The 14,702-nt window shown below is 45.0% G+C and overlaps 2 protein-coding genes across 2 annotated transcripts; one reads left to right on the forward strand and one right to left on the reverse strand.

The window, feature by feature from the left end:
• Positions 1–8,876: 8,876 nt before the first annotated feature.
• LOC104786543 (uncharacterized) lies at positions 8,877–12,428 on the forward strand. Its single transcript, XM_010511975.3, has 10 exons — positions 8,877–9,253; positions 9,381–9,488; positions 9,764–9,825; positions 9,932–10,015; positions 10,108–10,139; positions 10,248–10,329; positions 10,597–10,825; positions 11,047–11,274; positions 11,356–11,648; positions 11,727–12,428. Exons 1-10 carry the CDS (start codon positions 9,230–9,232, stop codon positions 12,097–12,099), a joined length of 1,515 nt encoding a protein of 504 aa, XP_010510277.1. The 5' UTR covers positions 8,877–9,229; the 3' UTR covers positions 12,100–12,428.
• A 6-nt stretch (positions 12,429–12,434) lies between these two features.
• Positions 12,435–13,819, reverse strand: LOC104786545 (glutathione S-transferase F10). The gene is made up of 3 exons (XM_010511976.3): positions 13,385–13,819; positions 13,244–13,292; positions 12,435–13,104 (listed from the first exon to the last, which is right to left on the reverse strand). Exons 1-3 carry the CDS (start codon positions 13,526–13,528, stop codon positions 12,635–12,637), a joined length of 663 nt encoding a protein of 220 aa, XP_010510278.1. The 5' UTR covers positions 13,529–13,819; the 3' UTR covers positions 12,435–12,634.
• Positions 13,820–14,702: the final 883 nt, after the last annotated feature.

Consider the following 14,702-nt stretch of genomic DNA (forward strand, 5'->3'; position numbering starts at 1 on the left):
TCAGAGAGGACAGCTGCAGTAGCTGCAAGTAGAGCGGCAGGGCTTCGATGCCAAGGTCACTAACTATAGGTCTCGCATTGAGAGGCTGAGGAAGCACATCATTGATAACAGAGCGGCGCACGAGTCTCTGATGACGTTAAGTCAGGTGTCGGGTACTTATGAGTGTCTCCAGGAGCTGTTGCAGGTGGCGTGGCCATCCCGCCGAAGACTTTGCTTCAGTTGGAGACTGACGCGAAGATATTGGAGGACAAGGTCGCTGGTTTCGATGTTACCGATGTTCTGGACAGCGATCTCGAGGCCCTGCCAGAGACTATGATCGGCCTGGAGAGCATGCTTGGCCACGCGATTCCTCAGGTGGCACCGGTGAGTGCAGAGGTTCCTATGATCATCGGGGGAGAGGTCGCTACGACAGGGGCAGCCGCGACCTCAGATGCTCAGGTCGGTGTCGGCCAGTGACTTTGTCCTTGCTTGTATTTCTTTATCTTTGGATCTTATTCCCGTGATGTAGCGGATGTTGAGCCTTGTTAGGCGTTGTATTATTTCTTTTTGGAACCTTGCATTATCGTTGGATTGACCGGATATTGAGCCGTTTAGGCGTTGTACTTTTTTCTTTTTGGAACTTTGCTATGTTTTACCCTCTGGTCTTTGCCATGTGTTTATCATTCAATAGGTGTTATTTTCGAGAACCACTAGATTGGTTGTTTCATCTCGAAAATTGCTTGAGGAGAGCTCTCGTCGCAAAACGGCAGTGGCTGCAGTGGAGATTCCTGATCTTAAAGAGGCTGATCTTGAAACTCTCAGCACCAGGCCTTTCGAAAGTAATCCTGAGATCGACGCTTGCCAAACTCAGATCGATGTATTGCGTCGTTACATTATTCAGCTAGAGTGTACGGACCACATCTTCGTTGAGAGCAATCGCGCTGAAGGAATCTGCTCATATATGGAGAGTATGGCTGCTAGGGGTGTGGACGTCCCAATGTATACGCTGGAGAAGTTGCGTGAGGAGTGCCTGGCTTGACGGGAGACGATCGACGAGTTAGAGTTCAATGTTCCCTCTAATGCCGATCTGGGGCTAGAAGATTGAACGTCTGTGCGCGATGCATATGCCGAGCATGGCCTTTATCTGTTTGTTTTTTGTTATTTGTGCCGAGCATGGCCTTTGTTGGTTCTTGTTATGAAATAAAAAGTAGTGTTTTGCCTATTTTTGGTATCGAGTTGTACTTTACGGTGCGAGACGTCTCTCGGCTTATCCTATTACGTATCGATTTCCAAGTGTTTAGGGTGGTAGTCAAGATGAGCTCGTCGTACCTTTTAGGTGCGGCCCTGGTGTCCGGCTTATCCTGTGTGTGCCACGAGGTCAGCAAGTGAGAACTTGGCTTATACAGACTTAACCGCCTGCTAGCTGAATGCGAGACTGGGCTCGGCTTTTTTGTGCGAATTATTTCACCACTGCATCCATGAGGAACGCGTTTTGAAACGTTCCCTTGGCCAGAGGGTCGATGTAAGAGCTGGACATCTCGCTGAGACGGACTCGTTCGAGAGAGCTCGTTTGTGTTTTGAAGTGTTTAAACTTTTGTTTTTATTTTTTTGGTATAGCTGTGCCTTTTGACGGGCTGCCTACGTACCCTTTATATGAGAGCTCGGTAGTACGAGCGTTCTTTTTTTTTTTTTTTTTTTTTTTTTTTTGCGACTTGCGTTTCTAGTGATAATAGCGCTTGAGATTTCCAGAATTCCACGAACTGGGGATGGGGGTGCCATCCAAGGTGAGGAGCTGGTAGACGCTGGGGGTGACGACCTTGGAGATCAGGTATAGGCCCTCCCAGTGGGCACCCATCTTTCCGGCATTGAGCTCGGCAATGTTGTCGAAGACTTTCCTAAGGACGAGATCACCTTTATCGAAGTGGTGAGGCCTGACTTTCTTGTTGTAGAACTTCGCAGCTTGCTGCTGAAAGTTCTGGATTCGAATGAGTGCTCTGCCGCGTTCCTCTTCGAGAGTATCGAGAGTATCGAGCATCATTTCTGTGTTCAAAGCAGGGTTATGAATGAGCATGGAGCGTCTTAATGTTGGCATGCCGATTTCTTCTGGTGCAAGTGCTTCCATTCCGTGTGCAAGGGAGAATGGGGTCCGTCCTGTTGATCGGCGGGGGAGGTACGGTGCGACCACAAAACACCATCGAGTTCGTCGGCCCAGAGGCCTTTCTTGTCCTCTAGTCTCTTTTTAAGTCCGTCGATGATAGTTTTACTGGTCGCCTCAGCTTGTCCGTTTCCCTGCGGGTAGCGAGGCGTGGATTTGCTTAGGCGAATTCTCCACTTCGCGCAAAAACCTTCAAATTGCACCGATGTAAACTGTGTGCCGTTATCAGTGACAATCTCATACGGGAGTCCGTGCCTATAGATAATGTTTTTCCAGACAAATTTTTGGAGTTGCTCAGTTCCGATTTTTGCGAATGCTTCAGCTTCGACCCACTTGGTGAAATAATCTGTCATGACGAGGATATATTTCTTTCGACGAGATACGGGGAGTGGTCCGACGATATCCATTGCCCATCTCATGAAGGGGTATGGTGGCCTTGTTGTCCTCAGAAGTTCGGTCGGCGCATGAATGATAGGAGCGTGGCGCTGAAATTTTTCGCACTTCGCGACGAATTTATCGCAATCATCATTCATTGTACGCCAATAATGACCATTATTGCGTATTCGCATTGCGAGTGACCGACCTCCCGAATGATTGCCACCGAAACCATCATGAACTTCTCTCATTACATCATTGACCTCGTTGGGACCGACGCAAGTTAAGAGTGCACCAGATGCGGTCCAGCGGAAGACGTTGCCATCCAAGAGAGTGTAATGTGCGCAGCGATCCCGAAGGCGCCGAGCTTCCCATTTGTCAGACGGAGGAATGCCATCCCCGATGTAGCAACGGATTTCTTCTTGCCAGTCATATGGTCGCTCCTTTGGTTCGGAGCTGCTTTGTCCTTGATTGACGGATTCATGCTCGGCGGATGCTTGTCCTTTAGATTCTTGTTCGGCAGAAATTGGCTCGGTAGATCCTTGTTCGGCGGACTCTTGTCCTTCAGATACTTGCTCGACAGATATTGGCTCAATGGATCTTTGTTTGGCGGATTCCTGTTCGGCTGAGCATTCACCAGGAGTTGGTAGTGCACTTGCCGATGGTTCAGAGATAATCAGTGTTAACACGGGATTGCCGTCATTTGTTCTTTGTTTCTTGGAGGCTGGAACGATGAAAGTCTCATCTTCCAGATCTTCCAAAACCTTTTTCTTTTTATAATCTTCAGCAATGGGATCGATGTTCGCAGGAAGATTGATGCTCGGTTGATCGATACTCTCGATTGGGATCACTCGACAGAGGTTGGGATTAGATGTGGACGCTAACACGGCCAGGGCGTCGGCCGGAGCATTGTCGCTGCGAGGAATTTTCGTCAACTCAAACGACTCGAATGAACCGGATAGGTCTTGGACAACTTTAAGGTAAGCGTCCATTTGGTCGTTCCTGCATTCGTAATCACCGCTGGACTGGTGGGTCACCAGCTGCGAGTCGCAAAAGTCTTGTAATTTCTTGACCCCAATTCCGTTTGCCAACCTCATTCCTGCGATTAGGGCTTCGTACTCGGCCTCGTTGTTTGAGGCAGCGAAGGCGAGCCGGAATGATTGTTCGAGCACTTCACTTGTTGGTGAAACAAGGTGTATGCCGATCCCGGAGCCGTGTCGGGAAGAAGCACCATCGACGTGTAACGACCACTTCTCTACGCGCGGAGCGCCTGATTCTAATTCGGGGGAGAGCTCAACCAAATAATCAGCGAGTACTTGAGATTTCGCACAGGTGCGATTCTTGTATTCAATATCATATTCGCTTAATTCCACTAACCATTTGGACTGTGAAAAATTGTTCGCAAGGGCTGGTTAGTCAAGAGTTCAACAGTGTGGGACTGGAAATATGGACGTAGCTTCCTAGCCGAGATAACTACGGCATAGGTCAGCTTCTCCAAGGTTGGATAGTGGAGCTCAGCTCCATCGAGACTTTTATTGACATAGAAAATGGGATGCTGTTCTCCCCTGTCTTCTTTAATAAGTATGCCACTGACCGCCGAGCTGGAGACGGCGATGTACAGATAAAGCGTTTCTCCTTGATCGGGTTTTGCTAAGACTGGGGGAGTAGCTAGGTAAGTCTTGAGTTCCTGGAAGGCGGACTCACACTTATCATCCCATTCAAACTTCTTGTTGCTGCAAAGCAGCTGGTAAAACGGTAAACACTTATCGGTAGAACGTAAAATAAAATGATTGAGAGCGGCGATTCGCCCAGTAAGTCGCTGAACTTCACGGATGTTTCGTGGAGACGGAAGGTTGGTGAGCGCCAAAATCTGTTTCGGATTAGCTTCGATACCCCTCTTGGTGATGAGGTATCCTAGGAATTCTCCAGAAGTTACGCCGAACGAACACTTGGCTGGATTCAGCTTCATATTGTATCGGTTGAGAACTTCGAAACACTGAGCAAGATGCGAGACATGATCGGCAGCACGGGTCGATTTGACTAACATATCATTGTTGTACACTTCCATTGTTTGGCCGAGCTGTTCGGCAAACATACGGTTGACAAGGCGCTGGCAGGTCGCACCAGCGTTTTTCAGGCCGAATGGCATGACCTTGTAACAGTAAGTGCCTTGATCGGTGATAAAGGCCGTCTTCTCTTGATCGTTCTTATGCATCATGATTTGATTATACCCTGAATATGCATCCATGAACGATAGGAGTTCGTTTCCCGTGGTTGCCTCGACCAGTTGATCGATTCGCGGTAGAGGGAAGCTGTCCTTTGGGCACGACTTGTTAAGATCGGTAAAATCAACGCACACCCGCCACTTGCCGTTTTTCTTCTTCACAACTACTGGATTGCTTAACCAATCGGGGTACTTGACCTCCTCGTTTACGGCTGTTGTGCGCTCTAGTCCAAGTTTTCGTCGCTTTTTCTTGACCTGTTTGAACGTTGGATCCACATTGAGCTCATGGCAGGTTATACTAGGGTCGATGCCGGTCATACTGCTCATATTCCACGCAAAGGTTGTGACATTCTGGCACAGAAACTTTACGAGCTCGTCCTTGATAGCCTGTGGCAGGTCGGCACCAATCCCCACACAACGAGTCGCGTCGGAAGGGTCAATGTTCACTTGGATGATTAGTTCGGTGTTAGGGCGTACACGACCGTCTGTTTGCTCGGCGGGGTCTGAGATTGCGAAGGTGCGGGCACTACGCTGCTGTCGTTCGATGATGAAGCAAGTTCTGGCTACCAACGGGTCTCCTCGTAGCGTGAAAATTCCTCTAGAGGTTGGAAACTTTACGCACTGATGGTATGTTGATGCCACAGCTTTCATTTTATGTAACCATGGAGTCCCCAAGATCACGTTGTACACGATTGGTTTGTCAACGATGGCAAAATTGATGCAATGCATTGTTCCGCCTACGTAGACTGGAAGCATGATCGTACCGACCGTCGTAACCGTTTCACCGCCGAAGCCTGTGAGGGGTTGGACGTCATGGTCGGCTGTTCGTAGGTCGACCTCCATCTGAATCTTCACGTCTTTGAAAATGACATTTAGAGCTGCCATTATCAATTAAGATTTTGGTGACGATGCTTTCACCAATTGCCATCTCGACCACCAGTGGGTCGTTGTGCGGCCCGTTAGGCCTGATGCATCGTCTTCCGTGAATATGATCGGCTCGGAGTTTGTGATGGGCTGCGTGCTTTGAGCCATCCAGTCTCGTTTGACCTCTAGACCCCGCCTGTAAGCTTTGATGGAACGAACCGAATCTCGACAAGTCGTTAGGCCACCCATAATCATAATAATTCTTCTGCGCGGGGCCGGAGCGTTTGGGTCGTCGGCCGGCTCGGGGTTCCTCTTATGGGTTGGTGTTCGAGGCGGTGGCAGGGCCTCTGTGCCGTGCTGTGGCGCGGGAGCAGTGTTGTATTGTCTACTTGGGTTCTCGTTCTCTGGGTTAAAAAATTGATTATCCCTCCGGGCCGTTATTAGTCGTCGCTCGTGTTCGACGTCAATTTGGCCTTCCTTAAATTTATCGAGCAGTATTTGCTGGAGCGTGCGGCATTCTTCTATGGTATGCCCTGCTCGCTTATGGTACTCGCAGTACTTTTTTCCACCCTTGCCTGATGGGTCCCGGATCCACTTGTTATTCCAAGGTTTCGATGATGACGCTTGGGGGTCATGATTGCTGACGGCGAACGCTTGAGCTTTCTTTGCTTTTTCCAGTTTGTCAGCGTACTCTTTATCGAAGTGTTGATGAGGTTCGTAGTGCTCGTCCTGTACCTTTTCTTTTCCTTTGGCCGACTTAGAGGTCGGTGGTTCTGGCAATGGTCGGTTCGCTCTCGATGTGCTTTCTTCATCCAGCTCGATGTACCGGTTGGCGCGATGCAGCGCGTCGTCCAGAGACAGGGGCTCATGGATTGTAATGTCTTCCCTGAATCGGGAACCGTGAGCGAGAGCGTTGCGGAGAGCTGATATCGATGTATCATCAGCGATCGAGAGTTTCGAAACTATTCTTTTGAATCTTTCCATGAAATCCCGGAGTGATTCATTGTTTTGCTGAAACATGTTCCACAGATCGGCATTCGAGGCACCTCGAATCATGAACGTGGAGTGGTGTTATAAGAAAGCGGTGGTTAGCTCATGGTAGCTCCCGATCGAATTCGGTGGGAGCCTGGAGAACCATACCAGGGCTTCGTGGGCTAGATTCTCGACAAATAGCTGACAACAGCCAACTTCGTATTCCTCTTCACTGAAATGAGCTCGGCTAATAGCAAAGCTCATTGAAGTCAGAAATGGTTTGGGATCATCCAATCCATTATACGGGATGAACTTAAATTTGTTCACATAACAAACACGAATGCGAGAGATCCTTGCTGTGAAAGGCGAGCGTTGGACCTCTTGGAGCACTCGGTCGAGATTTGGGGCAGAGCTCGTTGCTCGGTGGACTCTCGAAGAGAGGTCCTGGACCATCATCTCAAGGCGCCGTATAGTTTCGTCCTTGAGGTCTGCATTGGATTGTCGGTTGGCAATGTTGGGATCGGCGGGCTTTCGCTTCGTCTCTGCGTTCGGTTTTGATTCTCGGATGGAACTTCTCTGGGGCGTTCTCCCATGGAGCCTACGATGATCGACGCTGCTGGGCGTCTATGACTTTTGTAACGTTCTTCGACGGACAGCGTCACAGGGGGCGGTGGATTCGCATGCTGATCACCAGGGTCGTTCTCGCTCCGGCGCTCGCTCCATCGTTGCTGGAGCCTGCTAATTTGATTTTGCGATGCTTCCTGCACCGCCACGATTGCTTCGAGCCGTTCATTTGTTCGCGCTTCCTGACCGTCGAGTCGATCGAGTATTACTTGCATCAAGTCGTCGAGCCCGCTCCTTTGGACGGGCAAAGCGTTGGGGAGAGCGGCATTGGGGTGAGCGGCAGCGTTGGTCAGAGTGGCGCTAGGGAGAGCGGTAGCGTTGGTGAGAGCGGCGCTGGGGAGAGCGGCAGCGTTGGTGAGAGCAGCGCTGAGGAGAGCGGCGGCGTTAGTTACCAGCTGGTCGGTGGTAGCAGGTCCAGGTCCAGCGTTTGCAGTTGCGAGAGGCTCGAAGGGCGCGTCGGGCGCTGGCGGAGGGGTCGTGCTCGACAAGGAGCCTTCGGTTGAGACCGTTGAGGAGGGTAGAGGCGGTACGGTTCGTGTTCTCGTTCGCCCCCATCGCTGCTCCGTTGGTTGCTCCGTTGCTTCGTTGAGATCGTCGCTAGGGTTCGTCATGAATCTTGAAACTTCGAGGAAGTGAGGGACGTCAGTATTGATTCGTCAAAAAGAAACGTTCTGCTCTTGCCCCACGGTGGGTGCCAATTGTTTGTACTGAGGATTGCACAACACTAAATAATAATGATTTTTGGGGGAAGAGTAAAGTTTATTCTTTTATTAACGAGAAAGATGTGAGGTCGTCACTAAAACGAGTCAAGATTGTGCTCGTCAGTTCACAAGAGAACTAACAAGCAGACAATGACGAGCTCGGAAGCTAACGGGAATTATACAGAAAATAACAACAGTGTTTAGATGCAAAGTATTGCTCTCGGAGTATTGTACATGAGTCTGATAAGATTCCCATCATGTACTGTTTCTTTATACAGCGGACTGTTGACCGAGGGTTTTCTAGGGTTTCCATCGTGAATTCGCGAGATTGCCCTTTACGGATTATTAGTGACTTGCATCTAATTTCATCGGGCCGAAATCACAATAATCTTGTCTTGTTGGGCCGAGTGGCATGTTGGGCGCAGCCCATATCCAACATCATGGAATATTGTATCTTGATCGTTATGTTGAATACAAAGTTTGTTACCGACAAAAAAAAAAAAAAAAGTAAAATCTGTCTAAATGTAAAGATATGATAACTCGAATGGGAGTATTACAATAGGCGTGGCTGTTTCTAAAATAGGAGGAAACGTAAAGTTGTCTAAGTGTCTAACCTTACTTAGTACCTTAGTGCATCTGTGTTTGAATATCATGTGAACTAAGTCACTACACTTGCGATAGACGCTAGTACGCGTCTATCGCAAACATGTCACTACCTTGCAAACATTTGAGATTAGTTTGGCAATCACCAAGGGTACTAATAAGAAGAAAAGAATAAAAGGATATAGTGACCTTTCATTCCCAATAATGCCACTCTTTCCTAAAATGATGGCATTGACACAACCGAGAGCCCATCATTGTTTCTGAAGTCTGAACACATCCACACCTCTACATTTCTTTAATCTTTTAATTTTGTGTCTATTGTCCTAATCCTAATCCACCTTCTCCTGCATTCGAATTGGTTAAATGTTAGTGAATAAGTGTGATCTTACAAGTTACAAACAGCAACAGCAAAATCATGTGATGCCACCTCCACCGTTAGATCGAACCAACAAAACAACCGGTTATTTAAACTGGTCCAGTTACGTTATTTAAACCGGCCGGTTAAGTTAAATTGATTTGATCGCGTTGAAAGAGTGAAGACAGATTCAACTGCAATTCCGCGAAACCAAACCTAACAGCAAATTTCTCCCATTTCTTCAACCTCGTTTTCTTCAGCTCATCATACCTAAACAAAAGAACTCTAAAACCCTCCTCTCTCGAATTCATCGATCAACAATTAATTCCTTTGTAATCGATCAAAGAGTTTCCCGATCTCGCCGATCTCAATTTAACATGGCTTCCAACGGCGCTTCTCCGGTCTCTTTCTCTCTCTCTCGATCTCTGTGTGCTACAATTTAGTCTCTTTCTTTTAGCTGCTTTTGTATTTTACACTCTTAAATTGACCCATTTTGTCAATTTCGAATCTTTATCCTCAAATGCGCAGAGAATTGTTGACGCTACAGAGAACAGCTTAGAGAAGATCAAGCGGCAATTAGCATCTGGCTCTGGTCGGAACTTGCTACAAGGACCTCTTTTTAAGCGATCTGAAACTGTAAGTTCAATTCTTTTTTACTGGGCTCTCTTCATTTTTAGTGAAATGATCAGAATCTGCTTTGCTTTATTTGATTGGGGTTTCGGGTTAGCTTCTTAACTAAAGCTCTCTGATCATCTGGATGAGAATAAGAAATTGAGAATCCCTGTGGTTTCTTTTGATTTTAGTGTTTCTATAGGTTAAAGTGCTTTGCTTTGAGAAGTCTTGTGGCGTGATGGGTTATTAAAAGGCTCACACTTGATACCATCTTTTGTTTCTGTTTATGTATGAATTAGCTGAGAAAATGGAATGAAAGATGGGTGATACTTGATCCAACAACAGGGAAAATGGAGTATAAGTGAGTTCTATCATTTTTTGCTTATGTATCTGCATTTTGTGTGGAGAGATCATCACTTCATGGGTTTGTGTATTTCATTTACTTCTGATGTATTTCCATGACTCAGGACAAGACGAAACGAACCAACTATCAAAGGAACAATTGTGTTTGACGAAAATAGCACAATCTCCGTCTCTCCTGTCAACTTCCAGTATGGGTGCTACATACCTTTTCTATGTTTTGACTAATCAGCCTTGTTAGATGTCTATTTGTACTATTGAATTTGTTTCTTTTGTGTTTCAGGGGACTTCCAAAATATAATGGTTGCTGTATTTGTATCCTTGTTTCTAGTAAAACGTAGGCAAATTTATAATTCTGTCTTTTTCTATAAGGAGGTAGTTGTTTTGGAATCTAGAGTTGAGTTTTCTTCAACATGATAAAAGATATTGGTACCCCACAGAAGAAAGATTACTTTTTGTGTGCAGAGACTCCTGGTGCTGCTAAAGCTTGGGTTACAACTTTACAGTAAGTCATCTGGATCTTTATCTTTGTGCTTGCTTCTCTTTCTGCCCTTTTTATTTGCTTACCAAACTCTATAGAAGCCACCATGCTTATTTCATCTATCTTGACTGATGTAAAGTTTGTTGATGTAATGGTTTCATCATGGACCATGTCGAAAGAATCATCTCTCTCTGTCTATCTTTTACGTATGTATTTCTAAAGATGTTATACCTTCTGATTGCCCAACAACAGTTATATATGCTTAACCCAATCTTTCATTTTTTATTACAGTGCGACACAGCTAGTCCTAAAGGCCCATAAGGAGGCTGTCGAATCTCTAAGCGGAAGTGGTTCTGCAACACTTGGTACCGTTGCAACCGTTGTTGCTGCTGCCAATTCAACAGCATTGGAATGTTCCAGAGAAATTCAAGCAGCAATGCAGATCTCCTTGAGGAATGCATTGAAAATAACGGCAAATAAACCGATCGATGGACCTCTAGATGATTTAACAATAATGAAGGTGTGGTAATTTTATATATCTCTTTCACCACTACACCATGTTGACATTCATTGGCTGTTGAGATCCTGCAATGTCTTGTTGAGCGATGTAAAGCATATATAGAGACATCTTACAAGAAACTCTGCGTGTCAAGGATGAAGATTTCCAGAATTAGCATAAACCATACCGTCCATATTTTGTTTTGTCCAAGTTAGCCTTATTGAGTCACTTACATCTTACAGGAAACTCTGCGTGTCAAAGATGAAGAATTACAGAATTTGGCGCGAGAACTTCGCTCTCGTGACTCAATGATAAAGGAGATAGCAGATAAGCTATCTGAAACGGCTGAAGCAGCTGTAGGTGCAGCATCCGCAGCTCATACAATGGATGAACAAAGGAAAATCGTTTGCTTGGAATTTGAGCGCTTAACTAAAGATTCTGAGAGACAGCAAGAAGCCGCGAAATTGAAGGTAATGAGGCTGGGTCATATACAGATACTTTTGCATCCTCAAGTATATCTTGTTGTTTATTGATCTTTATCTCCTATGTAGCTTAAGGAATTGGAAGAGAAGACATCTACTCTGAGTAAGGAAAAGGATAAATTGATAAAGGAAAGAGACTCTGCCCTCCAAGAAGCACATATGTGGCGATCTGAGCTTGGAAAAGCCAGAGAGCGTGTTGTCATACTTGAAGGAGCTGTTGTGAGAGCGGAAGAGAAAGTGAGAGTTGCAGAAGCAAGTGGTGAAGCAAAAGCAAAGGAAGCTTCTCAGAGAGAGGCAGCTGCTTGGACAGAGAAGCAAGAGCTTTTAGCATATGTGAATGTGTTACAAACTCAGCTTCAAAGGTTAGCTTGTCTAAATCTATCTCCCAGGGCAACTCATTATTTGAGGTGTCATAAATCTCTTTATATTTGAATAAACAGGCAGGAACTAGAGACGAAGCAAGTGTGTGAGGAGAAGACTGAGTCTACTAACGGCGAAGCATCTCTTCCAATGACAAAGGAAACAGAAAAGAATGTGGACAAAGCATGTCTGAGCATTTCAAGAACAGCCTCTATACCGGGAGAGAGTGTAGTCCATATGAGTGAAGAGCAGGTAGTAAACGCTCAGCCTCCGGTTGGGGAAAACGAATGGAATGATATTCAGGCAACAGAGGCAAGAGTTTCTGACGTAAGAGAAATATCCACAGAGACTGATCGGGACAGAAGGAACAACATGGATATCCCGGTAGTGACTCCTGAAACTAATGTTCCACGCAATGATCCGCCTTCAGAATCTTTTCATCATCAGCCTTGATGTATGATTGGTAGATCTTCTTCGTACATTTTTTATATAATCTTGATGTTCTGGTAATGTTTGGAGAGCTGATTGTTCTAACAACAAAAAGAGAATTTGCCTTTTTGGTTTTTCTTGTACCGTTAGTAGTTGTCTATGTATCAACACAGCTCTTGAGTTTGTCTGACTAGGGAAGGTTTCTTTTTCTCCCTTTGTTACAACATGAAGAACAGAGAGATGTGTGTTAATTGTTAAACATTGTCTTGTTGATGATGGTTTTGTTTTACGATTGGGGCAAAACCAGTTTCATATAATAAATGCAACAAACCATGTATAAGTTACTACTCAAATCTGTCTGGTTCATCGGTTTTAAAAGTCTTATTAAAAAGCTTTCCTTGAGAGATTACAAAATACAAAATACAAGAAAACCAGAGATAGCAAACAACTGAGGCAGAGTTCCGTTTATTATTGAAACAAAAAGAGACAATAGACCCAAAACGGACTCCCTCACAGGACACACAGAGCTCTCACAAACAAAACATACCCCCTTCCTTGATTAAAGAGGTAACGCAGAAAGAGGTAACGCATACTTCTCACAAACCTCCTTCCACGCAGGACGGCTACTAATCTTGTCCCACCACGCACTCACATGCTTCCTATCTTTGATCAAATAAGCCTTGCCGATCTCATTAACAAGGTACTCGGTGAAAGGAAGGTGAGCTAAATCAGCTAGACTCACGAAATCACCAGCTAAGTATTCGTTCTTGGAAAGCTGAGCTTCGTAGACATCAAGCACTTCTCCAAGCTTCTCTTCGCTCTCCTTAATAACATTCTCATCAGCAGGAAAGCCCATAAGCGGTGCAAAGACGATGTTGAGCGTTAAAGCCAATAGTGGTGGGTGGTAGCTAGTTGCCTCAACGTCAAGCCATTGCTCTACTTGTCCTCTCTCTTCGATTGTCTTCCCCAAAAGATCAGGTCCTTGTGATCTGTACTTCTCTGCTACGTACCTCATGATGGCACGCGACTCTGCAACACAGAAGTAAATCAAACAAAACACATATTTATGGATCATGATTAGATCCATCATTCATGACTCATTTCATCACCAGATCATGAATCTTGTAGTAGGAATCTTGAAAAAAAAAAGTGTTGATCAAAGGTGTACCGAAGATTTTGTAGTCTCCATCTGTGAGCACAGGGATTTTACCAAAAGGCTGCAAGGATCGGAGAGAATCAATATCGGAAACAACCGACGGATGAAAGAAAAGAAGAAGTTAAAGTTAAAAAAGGGAGATGATGAGAAAACCTGGATGGCGATATACTCAGGCTTTCTATGTTCTCCTTTCATGAGATCGACATGGACGGTTTCGAATGGTACACCCTTCTCCACTAATGTCACCACAGCTCGTTTTGATGAAGCGAATAAAGGAGCATAGATCGTCAACACCATCTTTTTTCTTCTTCTTCTTTTCCTTTGTCAAGTTTTTTCTCAACTCACAGTTATATTATCAGGACGCGATTTTATAGAGAAAGAGAGACAAAAAAGGATCTGCTTAATTAGCTGCGTTTGCGGTCGTTACGGTAAACGCAGTCGCACTTATTAGTATTATTGAAACACAAGTGTAGGCTATCGCCTATCGGTGGCTGCATTGTTCCACGTCGCTTTTTTTTTACTTTAGAACAAAATAATCAAATTTTAATGTTTTGTAATAAAGCAGTACTCCGTAAAGAGACCGACCACTTGTCGTAATGATATAAAAAATCTATCTTATTAAGACTTACCGGAAATAAGATAAGTTAGGATAATGATTCTCATTTTTTCAACCCAATTTATTAATTTTGAGTGTGAGAAATTGTTGTTTTGTTTTGGCTGATAAATTTTGTATGAACTGTAAAATGAAGGTTTGGTGGTGCAAGAAAGTAGTATATTTAATTAAACGTGATTCGAACGAGCTCATTATTTTGTTTATTTTGTATATTGACAGACTAACATTACTTTATTATACACAATTATTAGATGCTTTAAAACAAAAACTAGTGATCGAGTGATCATAGACCAAGTCTTTTTCGTTATACTTTACATTTTTATAATCGATCAATGGACCCAAACGTTAGCCCTGAGACGGAGCCGGATATCCGGCCAAAATAGGGGTATCCGGATCCGGCTCCGGATCCGCTGGATACACAGTTATACTATCTGTCTCCGGATCCGAAATCCCGGATATCCGGGTTTCGGATACCCGTAAAAAAACCGGATATCCGCGGGTATCCGGATCCGAAGTTAAACATATTCTAGATTTTAGATCTTCTTCTTCTCTCATGATTCTCTCAATCTCATGTCGTCGCACCATGCCGTTGATGAGATCAAACCGGTGAAAAGTGGCGGATTGACAAGATGAGAAGATGGTGAAAATTGATGCTCATCTCACGAAGCAATCGTCCGCTGACTCCGCTTCAACTATATCTTCCGGCGCTCCAACAATCATCTCTTCCGCCGCTGGTGGTTGGTCTCAAACAGATCTAGGTTAAAATTAAAAGTTGTAAAAAGAGGTGATAGGTTTAGGGTGAAGAAGTCGTGATCTGTAAATAAATTTAGAGTGTTTTGTTTTGTATATTTGTGACCT

The sequence above is a fragment of the Camelina sativa genome, chromosome 5 (assembly GCF_030686135.1).
Source record: "Camelina sativa cultivar CO46 ecotype springtype chromosome 5, ASM3068613v1".
Lineage (NCBI taxonomy): Eukaryota > Viridiplantae > Streptophyta > Magnoliopsida > Brassicales > Brassicaceae > Camelina > Camelina sativa.

Excerpts from the sequence above, each read along its gene's own strand:
- LOC104786543 (XM_010511975.3), top strand. The coding sequence starts at position 9,230 with ATGGCTTCCAACGGCGCTTCTCCG. Across the intron at positions 10,140-10,247 it reads ATATAATGGTTGCTGTATTT|ATATTGGTACCCCACAGAAG; the intron begins GTATCCTTGTTT and ends ACATGATAAAAG. Across the intron at positions 10,330-10,596 it reads GCTTGGGTTACAACTTTACA|TGCGACACAGCTAGTCCTAA; the intron begins GTAAGTCATCTG and ends TTTTTATTACAG.
- LOC104786545 (XM_010511976.3), bottom strand. The coding sequence starts at position 13,528 with ATGGTGTTGACGATCTATGCTCCTTTATTCGCTTCATCAAAACGAGCT. Across the intron at positions 13,293-13,384 it reads CTGAGTATATCGCCATCCAG|CCTTTTGGTAAAATCCCTGT; the intron begins GTTTTCTCATCA and ends CGATCCTTGCAG. Across the intron at positions 13,105-13,243 it reads TGGAGACTACAAAATCTTCG|AGTCGCGTGCCATCATGAGG; the intron begins GTACACCTTTGA and ends TCTGTGTTGCAG.